The 26,852-nt window shown below is 44.1% G+C and overlaps 2 protein-coding genes across 3 annotated transcripts; both read left to right on the forward strand.

The window, feature by feature from the left end:
- The first annotated feature begins 2,952 nt into the window (after positions 1 to 2,952).
- LOC112234608 (probable ATP-dependent RNA helicase DDX5) lies at positions 2,953 to 8,420 on the forward strand. Of its 2 annotated transcripts, none has more exons than XM_042307246.1 (13): positions 2,953 to 3,115; positions 3,923 to 4,100; positions 4,281 to 4,377; positions 4,479 to 4,612; positions 4,722 to 4,787; positions 4,870 to 5,011; positions 5,088 to 5,248; positions 5,348 to 5,520; positions 5,637 to 5,747; positions 5,827 to 5,888; positions 5,966 to 6,025; positions 7,262 to 7,493; positions 7,667 to 8,420. In XM_042307246.1, the coding sequence occupies exons 1-13, from the start codon at positions 3,075 to 3,077 to the stop codon at positions 7,692 to 7,694; spliced, it is 1,485 nt and encodes a 494-aa protein (XP_042163180.1). In that variant the 5' UTR covers positions 2,953 to 3,074; the 3' UTR covers positions 7,695 to 8,420. The 2 variants fall into 2 exon arrangements, with proteins under 2 accessions (XP_042163180.1, XP_042163179.1); XM_042307245.1 differs by having other exon boundaries at positions 2,956 to 3,115; positions 7,262 to 7,480.
- A 6,145-nt stretch (positions 8,421 to 14,565) lies between these two features.
- LOC112234488 (envoplakin-like) lies at positions 14,566 to 26,852 on the forward strand. The gene is made up of 21 exons (XM_024402641.2): positions 14,566 to 14,720; positions 16,579 to 16,678; positions 16,836 to 16,990; positions 17,263 to 17,386; positions 17,692 to 17,823; positions 17,927 to 17,968; positions 18,142 to 18,411; positions 18,537 to 18,632; positions 18,727 to 18,837; positions 18,940 to 19,086; positions 19,207 to 19,361; positions 19,461 to 19,558; positions 19,710 to 19,882; positions 19,992 to 20,170; positions 20,311 to 20,449; positions 20,599 to 20,792; positions 22,116 to 22,266; positions 22,382 to 22,465; positions 22,582 to 22,689; positions 22,810 to 22,902; positions 23,018 to 26,852. The coding sequence occupies exons 1-21, from the start codon at positions 14,677 to 14,679 to the stop codon at positions 26,513 to 26,515; spliced, it is 6,093 nt and encodes a 2,030-aa protein (XP_024258409.2). The 5' UTR covers positions 14,566 to 14,676; the 3' UTR covers positions 26,516 to 26,852.

Raw genomic sequence — 26,852 nt, forward strand, 5'->3', positions numbered from 1 at the left:
CATACATAAGGTAATTTTTGGGCGAGGGGACGGTCTAAAGTTATACTGTTACATTGATGCTGTTGACCCGGATCACTGGTCGCTGCGGAAAAGGAGGAAGGTCAAAAGGGAGGTGAGTGTAACGGATGTGAAACGGCTAGCTTAGTTAGCGGTTCGCGCTAAATAGCGTTTCAATCGGTGACGTCACTTGCTCTGAGACTTTGAAGTAGAAGTCCCCCAAGGGCCGAGGATTTTGTGGAGCGATGGGTAACGATGCTTCGTGGGTGACTGTTGTTGATGTGTGCAGAGGGTCCCTGGTTCGCACCCGGGTATGGGCGAGGAGACGGTCTAAACTTATACTGTTACATTAGCCACAATACTTTTTTGGGGCTGCCTCTCGGGCTTCCTTGATCGCCGTGCCAACTCTATTCGCCGGTATCCCTCCTCACACTGTTCCAGAGAAACCCAGGCGGACTCCGGCACTCTCCCTGGGTCGACTGACCACCTGTCTATCTTGTCCCAAGTTGTGACATAGTCCAGATCTCGCTGCTGCCTGATACCACTCTGCTTGGTCCTTGGTTGGTGGGTGTTTCTGTAACGGTCGTCGTATGAAGGAGAGGACCAAATCGCAGCATCGTAAGTGTTCATCTTGATTTTTAATATCAATAGTGAACACTGAAACAAAAACAATAAAACGACAAACGAACAGTCCTGAACGGTGAAAATAAACACCCACGAAACACAAATGGGAAAAGGCTACCTAAGTATGATTCTCAATCAGAGACAACTAACGACACCTGCCTCTGATTGAGAACCATACCAGGCCAAACACAACATAGAAAACGGAACATAGACAACCCACCCAACTCACGCCCTGACTATACTAAAACAAAGACATAATAAAAGAACTAAGGTCAGAACGTGACAGTAGCCTACAGCCAACCTTGACATTGATGTTATTTCATAGATCCAAGCAGTGGTACACCACTCTGCATATTAAACTTGATCACGTACAGTGCCTTCAGAAAGTATTCACACCCTTTGACTTTTTCCACATTTTGTTGTGTTTTACAGACAGAATTTAAAATGGATTCAATTTAGATTTTGTGTTACTGATCTACACACAATTACCCATAATGTCAAAGTGCAATTTTGTTTGTAGACATTTTTACAAATGTTTGAAATGTTTGGAGCTAATAAGTATTTGTTATGGCAACCCCAAATAAGTTCAGGAGTAAAAATGTGCTTCACAAGTCACATAATACATTCCACCGACTCACTCTGTGTCAAATAATAGTAGTTAACATTGCTTTTGAATGGCTAACCCATCTCTGTAGACTACACATACAATTATATGTAAGGTCCCTCGGAGTGCCTCACAAATAAGGGCACCTATTAGTAGATGGGTGAAAATATAGAAAGCAGACACTGAATATACATTTGGATGCGGTATTAATGCATCCTCAGTTGCCAGAGAGGAAGGAAACTACTCAGAGATTTCACCATGAGGCCAATGCTTATTTTAAAACAGTTACAGAGTTTACTGGCTGCGATAGAAATGGGATTTGTTTGATTTGCCACAAACATAATGCTTGTATTCAGGACAAAAAGTTCATTTCTTTGCCACTTTTTTTGCAGTTTTACTTTAGTGCCTAATTGCAAACAGGATGCAGGTTTCCGAATATTTGTATTATGTGCAGGATTTCTTATTTTCACTCTGTCAATTAGGTTAGTATTGTGGAGTAACTACAATGTTGTTGGTCCATCCTCAGTTTTCTATCACAGACATTTAAACTCAGTAACTGTTTTAAAGTCATCATTGGTGAATACTTTCCGAAGTCACTGTAATTAACGGCAGTAGCCTATTAAAGGCATTTTAGTGGAAAAAAATATAGACACCTGACCCAGAACTACACTAACAAGTTCCGAGGTTAGGGACATTTTACTGTAAATCAACATTTTGACATTACAGATTAGCTTTTCCTATTTCCAAAAACCCTTTACAGTCTATTATTCATTAAACACATAACCGGATTAAGTGGCTTTAGGTCTACCATCTTTTACGCTAAAGTAATCAGCAGAACTCTAATTTTGGGGAGATGTTACTGCATATCGACTGCACTAGTTTGAGACTGCCATCTAGCCATATTTTTTTTGTTGACTTGACGTCACTTATGGTGAAAGGAAAGCAACCGGATCACAACTGTTTTTTTTTGTACATATGCTTTCGCCAACAGGTTTCATTAAATAATCCCAAGTGAAACACCCAGAGAGCTATGTCTAAATATGTCGCTCTGATACACCTAAGAGCGATAATTTGTTTATTTGTCAAACGGCAGTCAAGCATCGATCATCATGTCACCAGAATTAGACCCTCAATATCTATTGGAAATGAGCATCAAGATCACCGTGAACTTTTACCAACCTGTGAAGTTCATAATTGATTTCATATGTAGCCCAATAAACTGAATGGTTTCTCGAGTCATACCACATCGTCGCGTGAATTTCTCACATAAATAATTTTACGTCGGCATTTATATCACAGCTGTTAATACGGTATGAATTTACTCGTATACAACTAGATGGAAACGTGGTTATTGTGATACACCTGATAAAATGTGATACATTGATTATAATACTAATACCTAGCGAAATTCCACAAGTTGTACACAATAGCATTCTGTCGTATTAGATATTTAATTTGCAATAGCTTTTGTTTCAAAACCTTTTTTTATATAATAGATTTTCATATGGGACACAGATACTTTATCTATATGGCGCCTTCAACATTATAAACATATTGCGACAAAATTAGGTCCTCCATTTCACACCATTTTCGGAACATAGACGCAAAATATGCACGTGTTCCTTCCAAATAGCTTTGAATGTGACGTTACGCAATGTGCTGCGGTGTAGTCAGTTCACGGCGGATTAATACTTAACTCGGACGGAGCGTGACACTTCCTCATGCAATAAAAGCCGAATCTCCTTTTAGTCCACCGGCATTTCAGCATATTCACGGCAGTTCGGGTTTGATATCGGATTTTCAGGCGTAGTTTATTTGTCTTTTTTATTTATACACTTTGTTTTACAAGATGCCTGGATTTTCCGACAGAGATCGTGGTAGAGATAGAGGGTAAGGTTTTGAATGAATTTTAGGCTAATTTAACACCTCGTTGTCTTGCCAGAAATGGCTGACATGACGCACGGGATAACCGTAGATACCGTACTCGTTTAGCTAGCTAGGTATATTTCGATTCTTATTTTTTTTTACTTAGACTGCCTTTTTTCAAACTTAAATTGTTTTTGGAAACTATCGAAATGTATTCAGAATTAGAAGGGACCAACGTTTTTAAAGGCCTCGTTTCGTCATGAAACCAGCAAGAGGCCTGATCTGAATCCGAAAATTCTTAGCTGGAGGCCTGCTAATTAAAATCACGAACCACATAGTCAGCGGTTGTAAATGTCTAATTTACCTTATTAACGGTATGAAAATGTGATCTTAACATTAACATTGTGCCTCATCGTACAGCAAGTGTCAGAGAACCGGTAAACTAGCCGAATAAATGTATTTGTACGCCATGTGGCATTATTGAATGCGAATACAAAATGCCGGCCGGTTTTTTTTTTTTTTTTTTTTTTTTTTCATTGTTCATGTGCGGGATATATTGATTGCTGTGGGTTTTTTTTTTACGTGACTCAGTCCAATAAGCCACGCATTTCTTCTAGTTTGTTAACGCTGGCAATAGCTTCTGCATCGTATTGAAGTTGGGATAATGTCATGTTTAATTAGTTACACGCTTACTGCTAGTGTTCTGTTAAATCTACATTTAAAAAATAAGTTTCTTTGATTGGCGTTTACTCAAGCGAGTTTATCCACAGGTAACCTACATCTCTTTTACATTGGTTGGCGTGACTAACATTAGACCATCCATTTCCCCAGTTATGGCAGTGGACCACCTCGTTTTGGAGGCGGCGGAAGAGGAGGAGGAGGTGGTGGTGGGGGGAAGTTTGGTAATCCCGGTGATCGACTGCGCAAGAAGCACTGGAACCTTGACGAACTCTCTAAATTTGAAAAGAACTTTTACCAAGAACACCCCGATGTTAATCGGAGATCTCCGGTATGTATTCTAGTGGTCAAAATCTAGATGCAGATTTACTCTAAATGTTATGCAATGGTCATTGGCATGTGTTCTTGCATAGGTTCCTTTTCCTGCCCAATCACCAATGGCTGTTTGTTGTCGTTGTATTTTGCATTGCCATGCCAATTGATCTGAGTCGCTACATGTTTGTCATTGCAGCAAGAGGTTGCACAGTACAGAAGTACTAAAGCTGTTACTGTAAAGGGGAGGGACTGCCCTAATCCAATTATGAAGTTCCATGAAGCCAGTTTTCCAAGTATGCACATCCACTAATATCTGACACATTCAGTTGAAAAATGCATTCCTGATCTGGACTTCAATGGGTTAGTTTTCATGTACCACCCCCTCTTTCTACAGCATACGTGATGGATGTCATTAACAAAGCAGGCTGGTCAGAACCAACACCGATCCAAGCACAGGGTTGGCCACTGGCATTGAGTGGCAAGGACATGGTTGGCATTGCACAGACAGGCTCTGGGAAAACTCTCTCTGTAAGTGTTGAGAGTCCTAGCCTTTGACTATTCCAACAACTTAGAATTGCTCTTAAAAATAAGAGGACTGGTGGTCTTTTCTGTAATGCAATGTCACTTTTTTCTGCAGTACTTGTTGCCTGCAATCGTGCACATTAACCACCAGCCTTTCCTGGAACGTGGAGATGGTCCTATTGTAAGTACCCATGGCTATTCTGACTTGTATCTAATCTTGCATCCACACAACATGGATTTATGGTATTCAATCTTTCTTTCAGTGCTTAGTGCTTGCCCCTACCCGTGAGCTGGCTCAGCAGGTCCAGCAGGTGGCGGCAGAGTATGGCAGAGCTTCTCGCCTTAAGTCTGTCTGCGTTTATGGGGGCGCGCCCAAAGGGCCACAGCTCCGTGACCTGGATAGAGGTAAGTTCCACAACCGCTCTATGTATTTGGCTGATTTGAATCTATGGAATTTGGTGCTAAAAATAGCTTATTATAGGTGTGGAGATTTGCATTGCCACACCTGGCAGACTTATTGACTTCCTGGAGGCGGGAAAGACAAACATGCGCAGATGCACTTACCTGGTCCTGGATGAGGCTGACAGAATGCTCGACATGGGTTTCGAACCACAAATCCGAAAGATTGTGGACCAAATCAGAGTGAGTTCTGTTGTGATGCATTAATGTGCTAAAAGTCTACTGATCTCACTTGGTACAGTTGTCAAGCGTATATTCTGACTCCTTCCTTGTTCTTTCCAGCCTGACCGACAGACGCTGATGTGGAGTGCCACCTGGCCCAAAGAGGTGCGCCAGCTGGCAGAAGACTTCCTGAAGGACTACGTCCAGATCAATGTGGGAGCTCTGCAGCTGAGTGCCAACCACAACATCTTGCAGATTGTGGATGTTTGCAATGATGGCGAGAAGGAAGACAAGTGAGTCCTGTCTGACCTGTGGCATTTCTGTAATGTATATTTAATGGGTGGATAATATGACTCAGGCGCTAGTTGTGTAGTCACTAATTGAATGCTTCCCGGCCTTCCCCTTCCAGGCTCCTCCGCCTACTTGAGGAGATCATGAGTGAGAAGGAGAACAAGACCATAATCTTTACAGAGACCAAGAGGCGATGTGATGAGATCACTAGGAGGATGAGGCGGGATGGGTAAGTGACATCAATACTTCGTTCTTTAAACTCATAATCATGTGTTTTACTGGACTCAATTGACACTTGCTCCTTTTAGTTGGCCAGCAATGGGCATCCATGGAGACAAGAGCCAGCAGGAGAGGGACTGGGTGCTCAATGGTGAGTTTTATCACAAGAACAATTTAGTATGACACAACCTCTTATGGCCAGCTATCAATATCCTTTCCTTCTTTCAGAGTTCAAGTTTGGGAAGGCGCCAATTCTCATTGCCACAGATGTCGCCTCCAGGGGTCTAGGTTAGTTTCATTCTGTCCTTGGTCCCTTGTACCAATTTTTTTTTTCTGAAAGAAAGTGGTTCTTTCTGTAACTCTTCTGCCTTCTGAGTTTCTCCCCTATCTGAAGGAGCGGTCTTTTGAGGCAGGGCCTTGGCATGACACGCCCAGGTCTCCAGAGGGGGAAGGAGGACTCTTGGAGGTGTCCTGACTGGGACATCACCCAGTCACATACAGAGGTGGCGGGGTCTGAGTGCTGACTATCACGCTGGGCTGCCCAAAAGGGGGCCTAAATGAGAGTTAGCTGCTGCACCCCTGTAAATGCAGCTGTTCTCTGGCATCGGTTTGGACTGCTTCACACCCACGCTCATGGCTCCACCAGGCTCTGCTGTTTCCATGTCTTGCATGTCGGTTTGGGCATTGCAAGTCATAGAGTTCTGGAAGGTGTAGCTATCTCAAAGCATGTGTGACAAATGTGGCAGTTTCCTAAACTTCTGTTTTGAGAGCAGTTGTAAGTCCAATTACACGTTCACCTCTGTAATGATGTGGCTACTGGCGCTTAGTGTCAGTGGGTCATGTCGGTTGGCTGGGGATAAAAATCCAAGCTCGCACTCCTCCCTCACCTGCGTTTCAAGTCATGTCGAGACCTGCCAACGAGAGACATTTGATCACGTGAACACTGGTTCTGGGAATGTCTTGCCTACTTTTGTTATGGTCACAGGAGTAAGTGGCTCAGTCTTTTAGCTTTTCCCAATTGTTTATGGTCTTGGCAAGACGTTGCAGTGTGGCCTTTATAGCGAGCTTCTTATGAGTGTGGGAATAAAGGGCCTTCGTTATCACCATAAGGTCCTTGTTTGGCACATGAGGCAACCGTGTGCATAGTGGCCTTACTGTGTAGAAGCACCCGGCAGTCACTTGTCATTGTGTGGGGAGTTTTCTGCAATGGGAATGTACTAGTGAATGCATACTCTATGGTAGGACTTCTGCTCCTTTTTTTTTATAGGGGTGGGGGCTGTTGAGAATTGAGGGGCTATCTGTATTGGGAAGCATTTGGAGTGTGCATCGTTTCTCTCTTCCCACTGTAGTATCCCCACAGATTAAGTCTTTCTGGAGTTGTCTAATGCTATTCTTTACAGCCTAGTGGAAAAACCAGCTACATCCAGTGAATGGTTGTACTAACTTTGCTCTTTTGGTCTGGCTGTTGTGGTGTGCATCTTTGTGCGCTCTTTTTTTTTTGCCACACCGCAACACATCCTACAGATGTTGAAGATGTGAAATTTGTCATCAACTTTGACTACCCCAACAACTCTGAGGACTATATTCACCGCATCGGCAGAACTGCCCGGAGCCAAAAGACTGGCACAGCCTACACCTTCTTCACCCCCAACAACATGAGGCAGGCCAGCGACCTCGTTGCTGTGCTCCGTGAGGCCAACCAGGCCATCAACCCTAAACTCCTCCAGATGGCGGACAGAGGAGGTAAATCTAATTGGTGAGATACAGGAACTGTGGTTCAGCTGCAGCCATTTTTTTTCCTTTTTGTTGACGTGGATGGGTTTGGCACAGTCAAAGCTATGGGATCTTGATTTATTTTTGTTAGCCATTTCATATCACTCAAATTGGCATGGAAGACTACTCTAATTTGTTGTTGGTTTTTCCTTTCAGGTCATTCAAGGGGAGGCAGAGGTGGTAGTGGATTTAGGGATGACCGCCGGGACAGGTACTCCTCCGGGGGCAGGCGTGACTTCAGTAGCTTTAGGGACAGGGAAAACGATAGAGGTTTTGACAGTGGACCAAAGAAGGTCTTTGGCACAAATTCACAGAGTGGAGGCTATGGGGCAAGTGGCTTTGAAAAAAGCGGCAATGGTTTTAGCGGCTACGGCAGCAACGGCCAGTCAAACTATGGTACCAGCCAGGCCGGGGCGTTCCCAACGCAGAACTTCCAGGCCCCACAGTTTAGTGCCAACCAAGGAGGTGCACAGAATGGCATGAGCCATCAACAGTTCCCCTTCACGCAGCAACAAGCACCACAGCCCATGGTGCCTTACCCAATGCCCCCTCAATTCCCACAGTAAACATGCACATGAAAGTAAAGATGGTAACTTATTGCTTTTTTGTCTTGTTTAGTCCTATACTCTATCCCAAATTGTACTGTTTAATTTTTTTACGCAGGGTTCAATGATTTTTTTTTTAAACCTCTATCAAGTCCTCGGGGGGGGTCCTGCAGCAATAGTGATGGCGCACAGTTTTGCTTTCTTTTACTTATTTAATTTGTTACATTCCTCAGTGATGTTTAGTCTTATTTTGTACTAGTTATTGCAGATGTATTGTTTTGTCCCACCTGTACCATTTAAAGTGATGTTAAGATCTTAACTGGGAGGCACTGCATGGCCTTTCGATTAAAAACCAAAAATACTTATCGTGTTGTCTTCTTTTACACCATTACATGAATTTCTGTAAATGCTTGCCTGTCCACTTTGCTTCAACATCGGGTAAATGGCTGAATGCTCAGGAGTGGTAATCTTTTGTTTAGCAGAATCTATGAACAGTCAATAGCTTAAATTAGTTACTGCTTATGATTGACTACGCAGCGCTTAATACTGGTGGTTGTGACTTGGCATAACTGCAAGTCTAGTTGGATTTAAAGACTTCCACCACAGCTATATATTTTTTTTTTTGTCAAGGAATTCAGTTCTGTTGTGGCAACTCATTATAAACCCCCCCTGCTTGTGCTATGGTAACCTTGTCAAAAACAAGTGTTAAAGGAGACTGGTGTGACAATGCTTAAACATCCACATTTTGTCAGTGTTTATGGGTACTGTCTGACATGCCACTAAGCTGAATATCCCTAAAAATTGACTGGCTGGGTAACTGCCTATACCTAGTTCTCTATATGCCAAGGCAAATGTGCATGTTGCAAAATAAAGACTGTCACCCCCATCGGTTTTGCAGGTGTCTGCTGTGCAATGCTAGGAATGGCTCTCGGCTGATCTGGCTGATTTCATAACCGTTTAGTTTTGAGTCATGGTTCCTTCCACAGTTAATGGCGCTGTGTCTGTAATACTTTACTTAATGCATTGAGGGAGGGGCCTGTCTACCGGAAACCCTACCAGCTCATGTCTTGAACACAGCCTTCTAAATATTGCCTGAAGTTGCAGCTTTCTATTTTTTTTGGAAGAGATTGTCATTCAATGCCATCTGCCATCCATTATGGCCTGGATTTAATCAAGTATTTACCTAACGTCTTTGCCTGCTTTCACTGAGCACATGAAACCATCCCTCTAGCAAGCTGGTGAGGGTTGGGTAACTAGTTGACCCTGTCTGCCCACTGAGGTGTTGGTAGGGGCTTGTTTGGGTGAAGTGACAAATCTATTAAAGCTCGACACGACACCTTCTACTGTATCCATTCTAGATGGCAAACAATGCATGCAGATAGTGACTGGATGTGATATCTGGACCTTGCTGAAAAGTATGGAACTCATGAGCTCAGATTCTTCTAGATGGCTTGAGGGTGAGAGGTACATATTTTCACAACTGTGATCTGAAGTACATGACCAAAAGTATGTGGAGACCTGCTTGTCGAACATCTCATTCCAAAATCATGGCCATTCATTTGGAGTTGGTCCCCCCTTTGCCGCTATAACAGCCTCCACTCTTCTGGGAAGGATTTCCACTAGATGTTGGACCATTGCTGTGGGAACTTGCTTCCATACATCCACAAGCGTATTATTGACGTCGGGCACTGATGTTGGGCGATTAGGCCTGGCTCGCAGTCGGTGTTCCAATTCATCCCAAAGGTGTTCAATGGGGTTGAGGTCAGGGCTCTGTGCAGGCCTGCCGGGCTCCCGAGTGGCACAGAGGTCTAAGGCACTGCATCTCAGTTCTAGAGGCATCACTAAAGACAACCTGGTTTGAGTCCAGGCTGTATCACAATCGGCCGTGATTGAGAGTCCCATAGGGCGGTGCACAATTAGCCCAGCCTCGCCAGTGCTTGCCGTCATTGTAAATAAGAATTTGTTCTTAACTGACTTGCCTAGTTAAATAAAGGTTAAATCAATGTTTTTTTTAAGTATTCCACACCGATCTCGACAAACCATTTCTTTATGGACCTCGCTTTCTGTGAGCTTATGTGACCTACCACCGCCCGTTGTTCCTAGAGGTTTCAACTTCACAATAACAGCACTTACAGTCGAACTGGGCAGCTCTAGCAGGGCAGCAATTTGACAAACTGACTTGTTGGAAAGGTGGCATCCTATGATGGTGCCATCTTGAACGTAACTGAGCTCTTCAGTAAGGCCATTCTAATGCCAATGTATGTCTATGGAGATTGCAACAAGTGTGGCTGAAATAGCTGAATCCACTAATCTAATTTTAAGGGGTGTCCACATACTTTTGTATATATAGTGTATGTTTGGCATGTTAACTGTAAATACTGCCTGCTTTTTCCTTTGTTAGTAGCCTACGAAAGCTGGTTATATTTATTTATCTTTCCTTGTTTGCTGCAGTCTCGCCTCTCTTATGACTGGTGCTTTCTCATGATCCAGCAGTGAGAAATAAACAGTGGCATGTTTAGAGGTCCTGTCCCAAGCAACAGGACACAGTGAATCACAGACACAGGTATTATGTTCTTCTGCATCCACTCATGTCTGAATTTGTAAATGTGCAATTAAGAAGTGTTTCAAAAAGAGTGATTCTTTAGAGCTATTTGTCAGGGTTGAAATTACACGTTAGCGGAGATGGCGCCTATGGACATGGTCGCCCTGTTCCTCGCTCTTCACCAACTTTGCAGTATATTTTTGTGTGTGTTATTTTTTACATTATTTGCTCAGAACGTTTCTTACATCATTACCTCCATCCGAAAATTACTTTTGGATATTAGATCGGCAGTCTCGAACCAGCATTTGGACCAGGAATTCAACGTTCCCGAATTCTGACATGAATATTTCTATATTTATTATTATTTATTTTTATTTTGGGGATTTGAGTGTATTGTTTTGTACTGTCAGGTATTACTCCACTGTTGGAGCTAGGAACATAAGCATTTATTTACACCCGCGATGACATCTGCTAAATATGTGTACGCGACCAATAACGTTTGATTTGATATTCACTAGACATTTCCCAAAAAACATGGGCCTGGGCCAACATAACTGTTAAACACATACTCTTGGGGACCCTATTTATGTTTTCAATGATTAAGGGAATGCCCTTTTCTGCTATGTTCCCATAACCCTTGTAGTTCAAGCCCTGCTCTTCAGTGTTACATACCTTGACTGAAATGTGTTCTCTCTGTAAATGATTTGTGTGTTCTTGACTGAGCCTCTCCCAGATAAATGGCAGCCAGGCTTGCATAATGTGGAATTTAACCAGGTATGTGTTCTGCCCTGTGGTGTAGTTGGATAGGGGAGGGGTGTGGTGGGGTTACATGTTAAATCAGTAAATGAGATTGGATTTTTACAATGCAGTAATATGCAGCCCCGGTAACCCACACCTTATGACCACATTAGGAAAACCTGAACTTTGAAAGATGTGATTTTGTCATCACCAGTACTGCTGCTTTACTCAGGATGAGTATTTTTTAACTGGGATTATGAAGTGAGATAGGCCTACATCTTTTTTAAATGAACGATAAAGGGACAAATCTGGGTTTGGCAGATGCCAGGAGAACGCTACCTGCCCCGATGCATAGTGCAAACTGTGAAGTTTGATGGAGGAGCAATTATGGTTGTTAGATCCAGTGAAGAGAAATCTTAATGCTACAGCATACAATGACTTTCTAGTCGATTCTGTGCTTCCAACTTTGTGGCAACAGTTTGGGGAATGCCCTTTCCTGTTTCAGCCTGACAATGCCCCCGTGCACAAACCAAGGTCCTTACAGAAATGTTTTTTTTTGAGATCGGTGTGGAAGAACTTGACTGGCCTGCACAAAAGTCCTGACCTCAACCCCATCAAACACCTTTGGGATGAATTGGAACTTTGACTGCGAGCCAGGCCTAATTGCGCAACATCAGTGCCCGACATCACTAATGCTCTTGTGGCTGAATTGAAGCAAATCCCAGCAGCAATGTTACAATATCTAGTGGAAAGCCTTCCCAGAAGAGTGGAAGCTGTTAGAGCAGCAAAGGAAGGACCAACTCCATATTAATGCCCATGATTTTGGAATGAGATGTTCGACAAACAGGTGTCCACATACTTGTGATAATTTAGTGAATGGCATACAAGTAACTGCCAAAATATAGAAAACCAGCATAAATAGGGCGTTTGGTCACCATGAGCTGCCAGGTTCAATGAGCCTTGGTATAGTTCTACAAGCGTCTGGAACTCTACTCTATTGGAGGAATGTGACATCATTCTTCCATGAGAAACTCCTTTATTTAGTGTTTCGTTGATGGTGGTGGAAAACGCTGTCCCAGGTGCCGCTCAGGAATCTCCCATAGGTGTTAAATTGGGCTGAGATCGGGTGACTGAGACACACTCATGCCCTTTAAACCCCCAAATGCATCTTTGAAACCCTTCTTTTAAAAGTCACTGAGATATCTTCTAGCCATGGTAACCAAAATAATAAATGGGCCTTTTTATACATGACCCTAAGCATGATGGGAGGTTAATTGCTGTCAATTGCACATGCTTGTGTAATTATATACCAGGAGGTGTCAGAGGAAGGCCCTAAAAATGGTCAAAGACTCCAGCCACCAAAATCATAGACTGTTCTCTCTGCTACCGCATGGCAAGAGGTACCGATGCACCAAGTCTGGAGCCAATGGGACCCTGAACAGCTTCTACCCCCAAGCCATAAGACTGCTAAATAGTTAGTTAAATAGTTAACCAAATAGTTAACCGGATTGTCTGCATTGACCCTTTTTGCACAAATGTGTTTTTACTCATTGCGTATGCTGCTGCTACTGTTTATTATTTATCCTGTTGCCTTGTAACTTTATTTAGTTATGTGCACATGTCTACGTCTAATTACCTCGTACCCCTGCACATCAACTCAGTACTCAACTCTTTACTCATGGTGTATTTATTATAACTTGTATTATTACGTGTTATTATTGTTCTATTATTTCTCTATTTTCTTTCTCTCTGCATTGTTGGGAAGGGCCTGTAAGTATTTCACTGTTGTTTACAAGCATGTGATGAATACAATTGGATTAGATTTTTGATTATGCACATACACTTATAAATGTTTGTCTTTCTACCGTCAGCAGAGGCCCCAGCTCTTCCCTCAGCGGTAAGTGTACTCTGCATTCCTCTCTGAGACCTTGACTCCTTATACTAGGTGTGGCAGGTAGCCTAGTGGTTAGAGTGTTGGACTTGTAACCGAAAGGTTGAAAGATCGATTCCCTGAGCTGACAAGGTAAAAATCTGTTGTTCTGCTCCTGAACAAGGCAGTTGTTCACTGTTCCTAGGCCATCATTGAACATAATAATTTGTTCATAACTGTCTTGCCTAGTTAAATAAAGGGAAATAAAATATATATATAAATACTAAGAGGGGTAATTCAACAGGGTGTGTGTCTGATAATCACTGATACTCAGAAGCCTGGGGAACTGTAGCCTACTATACTGTAGTGTCTGATGCTACAAACAGAATACAATGCAAACCAGCACGACCACAATTTTGATTTCCTAAAATAAAGTTGTCACGTTTTGTTTATTATCTTAGGTTGTTGTAAGATAGACTTGTTTTAACTTGTCTAGATTCACTGCACCCTTTCTGTAGTGGGCTAGTGTGTCAGGCTAACACAACATTTAAATCACACTACTATAGATAGCTATTACGTTTTCCTTAGATATTTTTGTGATATTTTTACTACCCACAGATCACACCCTCTTAGTCTGATACCCTCTAAACATTATTGTCCTTCTCTGTTTGCTTGGGTGGCTTGTTGGGTGGATAGCACAGTTGGAATGTGGTGTGCCCAACCTTCAATAAAGGTGTATGTAGTAGTAACTAGGATGATTCTTGTTGGATATGTTTTTATGCCATGTGAACTTTGGGCATTGTTTGGCATTACACTATAGCCTTTTGGTGTTCTGGCATTTCATCCCAAATATGTCTAGAATCTATTATTGGTAATGACAACTAAGTCAGTGGTTTAATGTCATTACTAGATAATTCAATCTCCAATGTTTTAAGGTGGAAATGAATTTAGATCGGTTTGATTGAAGTCAGTAAATGTGAGTGAGTAGCACCCTGGAATCTAACAGGGGACTAGGGGACTGGCCCTGCCACATTCCAGTGTTTCTCCATTGGAAGTCTACCAATGAGGAATCACACTTATAATAATGTGTATCTCTTAGTGTTGACTCCCTTGATTTAGAAAATCAGTGCCTATTCAACAATGTCTATAACAAAACTATCTTTATTGATTTTGCCCAGGTAAGACAAAGTAAATATATTAAAAGATAGGAATGCAGGTGTGTAGGAATGGAGAGAAAGTGAGAGAGAGAGAGTGGGATGTAGAACAGGAGAGAGGAACAGGTCTACCCAGTCTGTTCCTCTGGTCTAGCGCCTTCATGATGACACACCTGTTCTTTGGGGTGGAGCTGAGGCAGGTGGCTGCTCTTTAACTAGAGAGAGGAGACACGGCTACAGCGAGAGGTACAGCGAGGAGAGGGAAGTGAGGAGTAAGGTCATTTCACTGGGACTGACAGAACACACAGCCTCCCAGGATGTTCAGCAAGAAGAAGGAGTACGACCTGGTGAAAGTGGCCCAGTGAGTTTGCCCTCCGTTGCCTGAACTTTGATGTGTCATGTTTCCTTCTCTTTGCTTCTCTTTTCTCTGTCTCTTATTTCTCTTTTTCATTTCATCTCAGCCTGCTTGTATTCCCTGTAGGGGCGACCTGGAATCTAGTCCACTGCACATGTGGGCATTTGTTGACTGGTCTTTTCTATGTCCGACTTGGAATGATAGTGTTCTTTTGAGAGTCTGCAGTCTTTCAGGAAAATGCAGGAGATGATTTAGATGAAGTATCAGATTTGATCTATGAGCACTTAGTATCGTCTCATTGCTACCTTACATAAGCGTAAAATATATCTTATCTGCCGCCGTTTGATGATGAGACAAGACAATAAGTTCTGTAGTAACTGTCACAATTTGTTTACTTTACTGAGAAAAGAGTAATCTCATTGGTTTTTGGACTGTGTTGTATGTAACCACTGATGTGTGCCTTTAGCAATGGGGTGTGACATGAAGGTGCATTGATCTTCCACATTGCTCTCAGTATTCAGTAGATGGCTGCTCTGACTAATTATGTAGACAGAGCAACAATAGCTCTGATGGATAATACTATGTTACACTAGTGGCCTGGCCCCGTAACAAAGAACCCAGAGCACATAAAAGCACTGTTTGAAGAAGTGTGATCTCACAGAAGTGAGTGACAGACAGCAGATGTGGAATGTGTTTCGGTACATCGCTGGAACGCTCAGGATTTATGTTTATATAGAGAAGAGGGTATGTACTGTGTGTTCTGTTGCTTAAACAGGTTCTATCAGATTTGTGTATATACAAAGTTGCGTAGAGATGAATAGATAGTATGTTTTTGTGAAATATGTGCTATGTTCCTTTCAAGTGTGCCTTGATAAATCAATAATCTGAGCCTTATCTTTCAGTTCCTTTACATCAATGAACACTGTGTCACTCACCACATGCAGGAACACCCTCCACATCACTCCTACACTGGGGTGTGTCTTGGTGCTACAGGGTGTAGAGTCTGGATCCTTTGCAGCTCTCTATCTTATAGAACCAGCAGGGTGACTTTTAGGCTTCCCTTTAGTGTCTGCCTGTCACACTCCTACTCACCCTGACATGTGTGTGTGCTGTTTGCTTTGGTACGGTAGCTATGCATTATGTAACTGCTTTTAACCTTCTTTAGGATGTGACAGGGTATGACAGGATATGTCTGCCAAACCTATGTGGACTTTGTCATTTTACCACATATACGAACAGAGATAAGCAGTTGCCTAAATGACTCAGAACTGTCAACAAGGCATGTATGAGATACTGGATACCACAATGTTAAAACAGTAAATCTCTCCCCCCACTATCGCTATTCGTTTTATTGTCCTATTGGAATGTAATTGCATTCATCAGCTATTAACTTGGATCAAAGTGATTCATGGGGACATCAGTAGAATTCCATGTGCTATGTCACCCATTCACTGTACATTCCTGAGGACACTCCTCAATAATCCATCAATGTGAGGGTGTGTACGAATAAATAGCTGACTTTCATAACAGCGACTACGAGTAGGAATGACAGAACAATAAGTACAAGAACATACAGACTTAAAGATGTGTTGATTGCTAGATGAGTGTAGATGATTGACAGTCCTTTGTGGAGTTGGATGGGGGAGTCTGAGGAATACTTTTTGTTCTGCCTGAGTCTGGTTCTCATTTTGATTATTCTACCAAACCTGCAGTCTGGTTCTCATTTTTGATTATTCTACCAAACATGGAGTCTGGTTCCTGAACATTCAGGTTGCTCTACTGATCTTTCTTAGATAGGCCTACTGGTTTCAACAATGTGTCAATTACACTGATGTGAATGGAGGTTTGTCTTTTCTCTTCCCAGGAGCCAAGGTAATGATGTGGCCGTGCTGGTGGCGCGCATGCAGAGTAATGCAGACCGGGTAGAGAAGAATGTGCTGCGCTCTGAGGAGCTGATGGCTGTGGTAAGAGGTCCTACCATCCCTACCCACACACTGCCTGTGTATGTAATTACACAGTTATACATACACCTTTACCTAACACGTTTAACAGATCATTTATCAATGTGCAATTCAACACAAATGTGTCATGATGGGGAGTGCCTTTCTGTTTCTGTTCCAGGACACAGTGAATGAAAAGAAGGACAGGCCCTTACTGCACCAGAAGGAGAATACAGAGATCCTAGCTGAGGCTGAGGGGCTGCTGAAGGATCTGTTCCTGGATGTGGACCGGGCCAAGAAGCTTTCACACCCACAGGCTGGAGAGATAGAGATTGAGTGAGTTCCAGCAAGAACACACACACGCACACACACACACACACACACACACACACACACACACACACACACACACACACACACACACACACACACACACACACACACACACACACACACACACACACACACACACCCTTAGAATATATGAAACAATGGTTTTGTGACAGAGATACTCTCCTAGAGGCTCTCAGAAAACGTTCTGAACACTCATGTTCTCTCTTTCCCTCTTTCAATATGACTCTTATTTCTCATTGTTTTCTGGTCCTCAGTGTGAGAAACCTCCATGACCGCTGGTCCAAGGACTGTACCATGTACCGGGACCTGTATGAGGCAGTGCAGGAGGTGGAGCTCACTCCCAGGATTGACTGGTCTCAGGTGCTGGAGGAGAAACAGGTGAGCCTGCCATATCCTTGGTAACACTCTATTCAAGACCAGTATGACCGTATATGGTACTGTCCTGCCATTATATAACAACTTTGGTTGACCACCGCTTTCTGCTGGTGCAACCAAACCTTTGGTATTAGCTCCTAGTTGCTTGGAGTAACATATCTTTCTCAATGTAGTAGTAGTGGTACAAAACTTTATTATCCCCAGGGGGAAAACAGCCAAACAAAGTTAACAAGACATGTGGTCGAGGTAAACATACAGCTGAACTCTAGAGTATTTACTATACCTGTGTGTTGTGTTGTGTGTTATAGAAGCAGATAAGTGCAGAGAGGTACGGGCCCAACCTGTCTGATGTGGAGAAGCAGATTGCCTCTCATAACATCCTGCACCAGGAAATCGAGGCCTACGGCTCCCAAATAAACCGCAGCAGCACTGGCTCTCCGGTAACGACTACAAAGCCCTCGGCTGCTTTCTTCATTCTGAATCTCACCAAAACTAGGGATAAACTCGAAACAAGGATTATCATGGTTTGTTTTCTGTCCACAGGCAAAGTTGTCTACCTTTCAGAGACAGTACACAGATCTCTTGGTGAGTCCAGAAGTTATGTAATACATCTGTGTGTGCATTAAAGTATGGCTCTGACATGTCAAAGGGGATCAGAATGCTACACTGTTGTGGTTGTATTTGAACCTTCAACCATCGTTGACTATAAGATAGTCCAGGTGTGACTGATCTGTCTCTCCCCATGCTGTGTGGTGCAGGAGGCCTCCATGTGGAGACACAGGTACCTGGCCTCTCTGTATGACTACATGCAGGGCTGCAGTAAGGAGCTGGTCTACCTGAGCGAGTACCAGGAGAGGATCCTCAGGAAGGACTGGAGCGACCGCATGCTGGACCCCCCAGGGGTGCGCATGGAGTACGAGAAGTTCAAAAACAACACTCTGCTAACACATGAGAGCGAGACCAACCAGCTACAGATGGATGGGGATCGTCTCGTTGAAATGAAGCACCCTGCCAGCTCCACAATACAGGTATGTTTATATGGCTACAAAATGTAAACCTTTCCCATTGTTATAGCTTAAGTATAGGACATTGAGTTACTCACCTCATCATCTACTCTGATCTTCCATGGGGCAATATGCTTGGTTTGTCTCAGGCACACAGCGACGCATTGCAGAACGAGTGGCAGAGCTTCCTAAACCTGTGTATCTGCCAGGAGGTACACCTTGACAACATAGACAACTACAGGAAGGTACGTCATCTCTTAACCCTGGGAAATGACGTTTCTTATGGCTCGTTGTCATGGCTCAATGTAACATTGCTCCTATGTGTGTTCCTACCTACAGTACCAGCTGGATGTAGAGACCGTGTCTGAGTCCATGAAGAGACTCAACTCTAATCTGGACCCCAAATCACTGAACAACAAGAAGAACCCAGAGATCCTGCTACAGCTTGAGGTGAGATTTGGTTTATTCTTTGCATCTAAGTTCAGTCGTTTCTATGACGTACAGCATTATTTCAATCTGTTCTCTAATATCTTCTGTACCTCATATCCTCAGGGTGATGAGAGAGCGATAGAGAGGAACGAACAGCGCCTCGTAGCCCTGAGTGAGTTCAGCAGCACCATTGCCCCTCTGAAGCTGCGGCGCCTCCGCCCCACCAAACCCACCCCTGTGGTGTCCCTGTGTGAATGGACCAATGGAGAGGTAGAAAATAGCTTCATAGAATAGCATTGTGAGAGTTCTGAGAAGCTAAAGGGCAAGCTAATGTCCTGTCAATTGACAGCTGTAGCACAATATAATGATGCAAACTCCTGTCACCCTTAGGACTCAGTGTCTCAAGCAGAGAAGCTCATGCTAAAGTCCAACTTAGACAATGAGAACTGGGAGGTCCAGACCAGCACTGGGAAGACCAAAACCCTGCCTGGAGCCTGCTTCCTGGTCCCACCGCCAGACACTGAGGCCCTTGAGAAAGTGGAAAGGTAAAGAGGGAGAAAAAAAGACTCTCCTTATTACAATGACCCAAAAATTAACCATCATCACAGGCGAACTGTAATGACATTGTGTGTTTGTGTGTCCAGTCTGTACAGAGAGCTTTCTAACCTGAAGAGAAAGAGAACTACTCTGATGGCCTCCCTGAGGAGCCCCGGTGTGGAAGTGGTGCGCTCAGTGAGAGCAGGTGAGTGGAACATCACTCCACTTGCTAAGAACTTTAGCAGAAATCATTTAGTTTGAACTCACAGTGGGACCCTAGTAGATACAGGGGACTAGACTCAGTGTGGCCCTCTCCTGTCCCCTTATTTCTCACTGTGCCCTCTGCTTGTCCTCAGCCCCTGTGGCTAATGCCCCAGTGGACCCAAAGACCACGGTGCTGGCCAGCCAGCTGGACAAGATCAGCAAGAACCTGGACCACAGTGATAAGGACATCCTGAGCCGGCTGAGGGCCCCTCTGGATCGCAGTGACCCCACACGTGACCTGGCCAACAGGCTGAAGGAGCATGAGGTGAAGGGATTGTTTTTTATTTCAGACCACTGCAGCCTGCTACATAGCATCATTATAATGGACAGTGTGTTTCTAGAGTGTGATATCCATGGTGTGTTTTGCCCTGCAGAGGGACACCCTGACTGTTAGGAACCTGGAGGCAGAGAAGGCAGCGGTCCAGAGAGATATGGATCCCATCCTAGCCCAGAAGCCCCTTGGGCCCACCACCTCCGCCCTGTCCCTCAAACTGAGTGGTCTTAACAACAAGTTTGACGACACCAACATCCTCTGTGACCTGTACAACAAAAAGTAAGAATTTAGTTTACAATGTGAAATTTTTAAAAACTATGTAAAGGTTGCGTTAGCTATATGTTCTTATTTTTTGACTTATTATTTACATCCAATTCCTCAAGATTATTCTCACTCACTAATTTCTTTATCTTGACCAGAGCCACAGCTTCCATGTTCTTGGAGAGGCAGATAAATATGGTGGACAACTCAATCTCTGGCTTTGAGGAGCAGCTGGCTGAAGATGCTGCCATCCCTGATGTTCCCAACGTCCTCCAGACACAGATCGCGAAGCTTCAGGTAACAGTATTTCAGTCATATGACTACTTAAAGTTCATCACACATCATGTCATTATGATGGACTCTTACAAGTTGCAGTGAGTGTTTTGCTTTGATTGACCCATCCTCTTTGATCAGTCCCCTGTGTTTCTCCCTTGTCCTACAAACAGAACATGCGCAAGGATGTAGCGTTAAAGCAGGACGAGATGCTGAAGCTGAGCAGGGACTTGGAGTCCACAGAGCAGCTGAGCAGCTCCCTGCAGAAGGGCTTCCATGAGTACTGCCCAGACATCCGCCGCCAGCAGACAGAGGTCAAACACCTGAAGAACCGCTATGCCAACGTCAACAGTCAGCTACAGGAGAGGTGAGAACCCCATCTGTCCCACAGCTAAACTCAGCAAAAAAGAAGCATCCCTTTTTCAGGACCCTGTCTTTCAAAGATAATTCATAGATCTTCATTGTAAAGGGTTTAAACACAGTTTCCCATGCTTGTTCAATGAACCATAAACAATTAATAAACATGCACCTGTGGAACAGTCTTTAACACACTAACAGCTTGCAGACGGTAGGCAATTAAGGTCACAGTTATGAAAACTTAGGACACTAAAGAGGCCTTTCTACTGACTCTGAATAACACCAAAAGAAAGATGCCCAGGGTCCCTGCTCATCTGCGTGAACGTGCATTAGGCATGCTGCAAGGAGGCATTAGGACTGCAGATGTGGCCAGGGCAATACATTGCAATGTCTGTACTGTGAGACACCTAAGACAGCACTACAGGGAGACAGGATAGACTGCTGATCATCCTCGCAGTGGCAGACCACATGTAACAACACCTGCACAGGATCGGTACATCCGAATATCACACCCGAGTTACACCAGGAACGCACAATCTCTCCATCAGTGCTCAGACTGTCCGCAATAGGCTGATGGAGGCTGGACTGAGGGCTTGTAGGCCTGTTGTAAGGCAGGTCCTCATCAGACATCACCGGCAACAACGTCGTCTATGGGCACAAACCCACTGTCGCTGGACCAGACAGGACTGGCAAAAAGTGCTCTTCACTGACGAGTCGTGGTTTTGTCTCACCGGGGGTGATGGTCGGATTCGCGTTTATCGTCGAAGGAATGAGCATTACACCGAGGCCTGTACTCTGGAGTGGGATCGATGAGGGTCCGTCATGGTCTGCGTGATTTCCTGCAAGGCAGGAATGTCAGTGTTCTGCCATGGCCAGCGAAGAGCACGGATCTACGTCTGGGACCTGTTACCCCCCCCCAGAAATGTTCAGGAACTTGCAGATGCCTTGGTGGAAGAGTGGAGTAACATCACACAGCAGGAACTGGAAAAACTGGTGCAGTCCATGAGGAGGAGATGCACTGCAGTACTTATTGCAGCTGGTGGCCACACCATATACTGACTGTTACTTTTGATTTTGACCCCCACTTTGTTCAAAGTACACATTATTCCATTTCTGTTAGTCACATGTCTGTGGAACTTGTTCAGTTTATGTCTCAGTTGTTGAATCTTGTTATGTTCATACAAATATTTACACATAAAATAAACGCAGTTGACTGTGAGAGGACGTTTCTTTTTATGCTGAGTTTTTATGTCAGAGTTATATATGCCTTGTGTCTGTGGTTACTTTTGTGGTCTATGATATACTGATGCTTTAAAAAAATCTATTGTTATAGAACGGTTCTGCTGCAAGAGGCAACCAATAAGAATCAAGGCTTCCAGAGCTCTGTCCAATCATTGAACTTATTTTTGACCAACCTGCCTAATAATACGATCAATCCAAGTGATGGACTTTCTCAAATTAACTTCAAGCAGAACTCTCAGAAGGTTTGTGGGTTTATTTTTGTGTTATTTTATCTCAACAATTGTCCGTGCTATGAACATCATCAGTTTTCTGCAGAACATTTCTTTTGTTCTTATTGTGTGTTTGCTTTCTTTTCAGAGAGTGGTGGAGGACATAAAAAGGAAATCAGATGATGTGGGCCTAGCAGTGAAACAGTCCCGTGACTTGCAGAATGTCCTCAATGTGAGTTAAAAAAATTAATCTAATCAGAGCTACCATTAAAAATGTCCATATCAGTTGAAGGGTTTTGGTCAATGTTGTTCTTAAAAGAGAGAATATATATTCACCATGTCTCGTAGGAGTATGAGGCCAAATCTGATAAGTACCGTGGTACACTGAAAGATGTGGATGATGAAGATGCCAAAAGACGTCACACATCCGCCATGGCTGACGCTGTGCTTAAAAAGGTATTGTGGACCTGAGAGACTGCAACAATCCTCATCCTATAGTTGACTTAATTTGCATTCAAGTTTGGGCATTGATTCAATATCCATGATCTGACTAGAGGCTGTATGTTTCTGTTTCAGGAAAGAGCTCTACTGAACCTCTACTCAGAGGTGTCTGCAGAGAATGATCAGCTTCTCAACAAGATGGGATTGGCTAAGAACATAATTGCCCAAGTATGACACAATTACTTTGTAAAACATCAACACAGTGGATTCTGTAATTCCTAATGAAAAAACCCACTCTAGTATAGGTTAAATTATATTGTCCACTGTTACCTGCTCTGAACAGAATGAAGAGAAGGTGAGCCAGGTGGTGGTGAAACAGGAGCGGCAGCTGCAGAGCCAGCAGAAAGACCTGGAGGAAACAGACGTTCTAAAGAGAGAGCTGGCGGATGAGACCACCAGGCGCTCCCATGCTGAGAACGAACTAGCAACATACAGAAAGAGGTTTGTTTCACTGAAAAGCCGTAGAGGTGTGGAACGAATGGAGGAGAGGGAAGTTGTGCAGTACTACCGTGACCCCAAACTAGAGGGTGACCTGGTGTCCCTGAAGAGTAGAATCCAAGATGAGACTATAAAACACTCTGGCACCCAGACAGAGATAAAGGTTGTCAATGAGAATATCATCCGCCGGGAGACTGAGCTGACAAATGTCAAACCTAGGCTGTTGACCAAGGTGTTGACTGAGTTTGAGAGGGACCCCCAGCTTGACAAGGAGGCCACCAAGCTGAGAGAGGAGATGCGCAAGCTGGAGCAGGAGGTCCAGGTGAGAGATACAGAGACGGTCCACATGAAGACTGAGATCACAGTTCTGGCACAGAAGAGACCGACTATCAAAGAGAGAGTAGTGAAAAAGGAGGTGGTGAGACTGGAGAAGGACCCGGAGATGCTGAAAGCAGTTCTGACCTTTCAGACCGAGATCTCAGAGGAGGGGTTAAGATCCAAGTCCCTCAATGATGACATATTCCGCACTAGGAGCCAAATAAACACACTTGAGAGGATCATTCCCACAATCCAGCCTAAGATTGTTACCAAGGTGCTGAAGAGGGTGGAACAGGACCCAAAACTTATTGACGAGGTTAAGACTATCCACACCAGCCTGGAAGAGGAGAACAAGATTAACAGTGATTTGATGAAGGAACTCACCAGCCTCCAGATCCGCTACAGTGAAGTGGAGAAGGTACGGCCCAAGCTTGAGGTCAAGGAGATCATCAATGAGATCTACAGGGTGGACCCTGAGACAGAGGTGGAGCTGGTGAGGCTAAGGAAAGAGCTGCATGACTCTAATCGAAACCGCACTGATCTGGAGAAAGAAATCGACTCAGTTATGGTGGATCTTAAAACTCAGCGTTCCCAGAAACCCAAGTCAGAGTACAAGGAAGTGACCCAGGAAGTGATTAAAGAGGAGAAGAGCCCAGAGGTCATCAGGGAAATTAAGAGGTTGAACGACCAGGTTTCACTTCTGCGGGTCTCATATGACAGCACCCTGAATCTGCTGAGCCGCCTGCGCAAAGAGAGGGATGAATGGAAGGTTGAAAAGTCTAAGTTAGAGACAAAGCTTGTAAACAAAGAGGTGGTCAAATATGAAAATGACCCCCTACTGGAGAAGGAGGCTGACCGTCTGAGGAGAGATGTGAGGGAGGAAATCCAGCAACGACGCAACATGGAGGAAACTGTCTTTGACCTGCAGAACAAGTATATCATGGTGGAAAGGCAGAAACCAGAGGAGAAGATTGTGATGCAGGAAGTGGTGCGTCTTGAGAAGGATCCAAAACAACTCCTGGAGTATGAAAAGCTGAACAAGAACTTGGATGAAGAGGTTAAATCCCGTAGAAAACTGGAATTGGAAGTTCGACAGTTGAGAGCCCTGGTTGAGGAGAAAGAGAGAAACTTGGCACTGATGGACGACCGGCAAAAAAAGATTAAAGTAGAAACAGAGCTTAGACAGATCAAATCTCGCATCCTTGAGCTTGAAAATAGCCCTCAACCCATTGCGGAGAAGATCATTATTGAGGAAGTCCTCAAAGTGGAGAGAGACCCCAAGCTTGAGAAACTAACCAGTGGCTTACGCACAGACATGGATATGGAGGAAACCAACATCAGTCAGTTGGAAAGGGACATCCGAAACCTGAAGATCAAGTTGGACATCCTGCGCAAGGAAAAGTCCATTGAAAAGACTGTATATAAAGAGGTGATTCGGGTGGAGAAGGACCAGAATGTGGAGGCTGAGAGGGACCATCTCAGAGATCTAGTGTTGCAGGAAAGAAGTTCCAGACGGGATCAAGAAGATGAAATCCAGAGACTTAATACCAAAGTGACCCGGCTCCAGACCACAAAGTCAAGCACCTCTCACGAAGAAACAAGCATCACCCTCAATAGAGATTCCCTGATGAGAGAGAAGGAAAATCTCCTCCAAACACTGAGGACTTTGGAGTCTGAGAAACATGATTTAAGTATATCGTTCCAGCTGCAATCCAAGCTGATGAGTGAGAGAAACCAGATAAACAGGCAAAGGGGCTTCAAGATGGATTCTGAGGTACAACGTCTAGAGAAGGACATCCTGGATGAAAAAGACCGGATACACCAAAAGGAGACCTACATTATGGAGCTGCAGAACAATCTTAAGAAAGAGGACCACTCTGAGACACACACCAGAGAGACCAACCTCTCCACTAGAATCAGCATCCTTGACCCCGAGACTGGCAAAGACATGTCACCATATGATGCCTACTTAGAGGGCCTGATTGACCGCAACAAGTACATCCACCTTCAGGAGCTAGAATGTGACTGGGAGGAGATCACCTCAATGGGTCCAGATGGGGAGACCTCGATTCTGCAGGATCGCAAGAGTGGAAAGCAGTTCTCTGTCAAGAATGCTCTAAAGGATGGCCGCTTGACCCAGTCCGATCTGCACCGCTACAAGGAGGGTAAAATGCCTATCTCAGAATTTGCTCTCCTGGTCGCTGGGGATTCCAGACCAAAGCCTTACATTGGTCCAATCGCAACACCAAGGACACCGACAAAGACCACTGCGGCATCTTCTTTGAGCACAATGCCATCATCACTAAGGTCTTCCTACTCAAGTCTCACAAACAATAGATACGGCAGCAGTAGCAACCTGAATATTTCTAGCGGTGATGAGCTCTTCCCAATCTCTGGGGTGCTGGACTCCACCACCAACAGCCGTATGTCTGTACGTAGTGCCCTGACTCGAAACCTTATTGACCCAACCACAGCCCAGAAGCTCCTGGAGGCACAGGCAGCCACGGGTGGCATCGTCGACCTCAACAGAAAGGACAAGTTCTCTGTTCACAAAGCAGTTGAGCTGGGTCTCATTGACAAAAGTCAAATGCATCTGCTACTGAATGCTCAGAAGGCCTTCACTGGAGTGGAGGATCCTGTGACCAAGGAGCGTCTCGCAGTAGGGCAAGCGGCTGAGAAAGGCTGGATACCTCAGGATAGTGCCATGAGGTACATGGAAGCACAGTACCTGACTGGGGGGCTGGTGAACCCCCATAAAGCTGGTCGCATCAGTGTCCAAGATGCTCTTAACACCAAGATAATCGACAGCACAGTAGCCAAGAACCTCCAAGACAAGTCTGCCCAAACCAAAGAGTTGATTGACCCCATCACAAAAGAGAAGATCTCGTACAAGGAGGCAATGGATCGCTGCAAAAAAGATGTCACTACAGGGCTCTTGCTGCTCCCTGCAGCCTCCAGCGGTGACTCCAAAGATGCACCATCATACTCCAACTATCGAATCCCTGGCTCCTACAGCCAAGTCTAGACATGTGGCTGACACACATGCCAGATCTAGAGAGATGCTACAGCTCCAGGTGCTAAATAGAAATTCACATCACAACAACACAAACACATGTTCTTTTGATGTTTTTATGGTAAAGGTAAAACATTTTTATAGTTCTGATTGTTGAAGTCAGAAAATGTCTAGGTTGAACTGTACACATTTACCTGTTCTTTATTGATGCTATGATTCTCAAGAGTTGCTGTACACATAATTTAAATGAATGTTTGAAGAGCTTTCTTTGATTTGTTTTTCAGTATTGTGAGAGCCATTTCTTCCAATAAACTTTCAAATAAGCACTCATTAAATTTTTCAAAACAAA

The sequence above is a fragment of the Oncorhynchus tshawytscha genome, linkage group LG27 (assembly GCF_018296145.1).
Source record: "Oncorhynchus tshawytscha isolate Ot180627B linkage group LG27, Otsh_v2.0, whole genome shotgun sequence".
NCBI lineage: Eukaryota > Metazoa > Chordata > Actinopteri > Salmoniformes > Salmonidae > Oncorhynchus > Oncorhynchus tshawytscha.